Source organism: Caenorhabditis briggsae (assembly GCF_000004555.2).
Source record: "Caenorhabditis briggsae AF16 supercontig from assembly CB4, cb25.NA_412, whole genome shotgun sequence".
Lineage (NCBI taxonomy): Eukaryota > Metazoa > Nematoda > Chromadorea > Rhabditida > Rhabditidae > Caenorhabditis > Caenorhabditis briggsae.
The window spans coordinates 1-2,000 of record NW_025543338.1 but is presented as its reverse complement, the minus strand read 5'-3'; the positions used below and the strand labels follow the sequence as shown (position 1 = coordinate 2,000).

Sequence of the window (2,000 nt, the reverse complement as noted above, 5' to 3'; positions counted from 1 at the left end):
TTTTCCAGACAAGATTTCTCTGAAAATGAAGAATAAGAAATGAATGAATTGTTCTAAGGAAGACAAATGAAGAAAAGGTAGTCCAATTGTCTAATTGTCCTGTGCTCCTGCTCTCTAGTGATTCATCAGTGCAAATATTTGCTCCAACATAGGGACCGGAAATTGATGAACAGGACGAGAAATGGAGAATCATGTTAAATGTTCTTTATTTAAATATTATTACTTTCTTTGTAGACAACAATTAATTTCGAACCGTATCAATGTTATGGAATAGAAATTGAAAGGAGAGAAAACAAGAAAAAGTGAACTAATTGGATCTACAAACTCCGTTTGGTTCGATTTTCATGTTGTGACGAGAGAAGTCGATGAATGCCTGAAACATTTAAAACTTAACAGTTGAATAATTTTAAAAAATAGATTTGGGATAAGTTTGAGAAAAATCTAGATTTGGTGTTCAAAGTAGTTTAGAAACGAAAAATTCTGCTATTTTAAAATTTCAGAATCCAAAGTTTTTTGTATGGTTTTAAAAGATCCTGACCGTCCCTGACCGTCAACTTTTTGATCTCGATTATCTCAATTTCTGTGAAAGATTTCAAAAAGTTGTCAACTTATAAATTGTTTATCGTAATGTCACCAATATTTTGCTAGTTTACAAATTTTTGATACCTTTCACAGGAACCGAGAAAATATGACTCGAAGTTGACGGGCAGAGTCAAACGTTTTTTTAGAGATTTTACGGTTTTTGGAACTACGACAAGGCTTCAGAACGAATTTCAGAAAATAGAAGATCAAAACTTTAGAATTTCTGAATAACCCTTCGCCACATCTCCTTTTCCCCTTATTAACAAACCTTGGACACCTCAACCAACGCGGCATTCTGTGGTTCACTGGAGCTCCGCCCCGAGCTATTATTATGATTAGTTCTTCGTCGATGAATCGGTGTTGAAACTAAAATTCGCTCCTCAAGTTCATACATCGGATCACAGTTGAGACCCTCTTTACATGGAATAAATACTGGTGCTGGCTTTCTGAACAAAAATGGATTATGAAGATAAGAGAACATTGTAATTTACCTTTCGAAAACACTTTTGAAATCTATTCGTTCTGTGTATGCATGCTTTTTGATTGCTTCCAATCCGACTAAACGTTTTTCTTTGTCGAATTTCAGCATTGCATTGATAAAGTGGATGAGATCTGTTGGCCAATGAGCAGGATAGGGAATCGAGGCATCGTGGATGGGGACATAGTCACGACGGCCACCAGCATTTCTCTTCCATAGCTCCGATTTTTTGGTCCAGAAAAATTGTTCAATGATTCCGATCCCAAAATCAGATACTTCTTCTAGCTACCGTAACCCTTAACCTATTTCTGAATAGAAATCGCTCTTTGGAGTTTCTTTGAATAGCCACTACAATTTTTTCCCCAGAAAATCTAAACATTTGAATTATCCAGTTCATCAATTGTACTTGTTTGTCAAAATACCCAACATTGTATTCATATCTAATTGACTCTATTTTGCTTGTATTCTCTGAAAATCATGAAAGATATTTGAAAGTTATATATGGAAAATCACATTTTTCTTCCCACATTCCTTTCGGAAGCTTTCTCCTCCATATTTTTTCCCATTCTGCAAATATCAAAATACATATAAATTGAGCGAGGGATAGAGGAGAAAGAACAACTAGGATTATTGGAAAAAATATGAATCACTTTTTTCCCGTTCGGTGCTTCAGCATTTTCTAAATTCCACAATTTCAAGCCAAAACGTTTTTGGAAAAGAAAACTTACTCTTTGACAATATTCTGATTGAGATACCCTTTTGGTGTAAAATATCCACTGTTCGCTGTCCCATTTTCAATTGTAGCAGCATTCGGAGCAGGTACCACTGTATCCATTTTTCTGAAAACAAAAAGAATGATTCGTCTCGAAAAGACAAATGAAGTAAATGAAAGCGAGGCAAATGAAAGGTATTTTCACTTTACACCACAGTGTTCTTTCTT

At 35.0% G+C, this 2,000-nt stretch overlaps 1 protein-coding gene across 1 annotated transcript; it reads right to left on the bottom strand.

Moving 5' to 3' along the window:
- Nucleotides 1-307: 307 nt before the first annotated feature.
- Nucleotides 308-1,897, bottom strand: CBG25088 (the record flags this gene model as incomplete). Its single annotated transcript, XM_002648655.1, has 5 exons — nt 308-373; nt 851-1,028; nt 1,074-1,279; nt 1,350-1,528; nt 1,789-1,897. Coding segments are annotated over 5 exons (738 nt in total), but the record flags the coding sequence as incomplete, so codon positions are not given.
- Between the last annotated feature and the right edge of the window lie 103 nt (nt 1,898-2,000).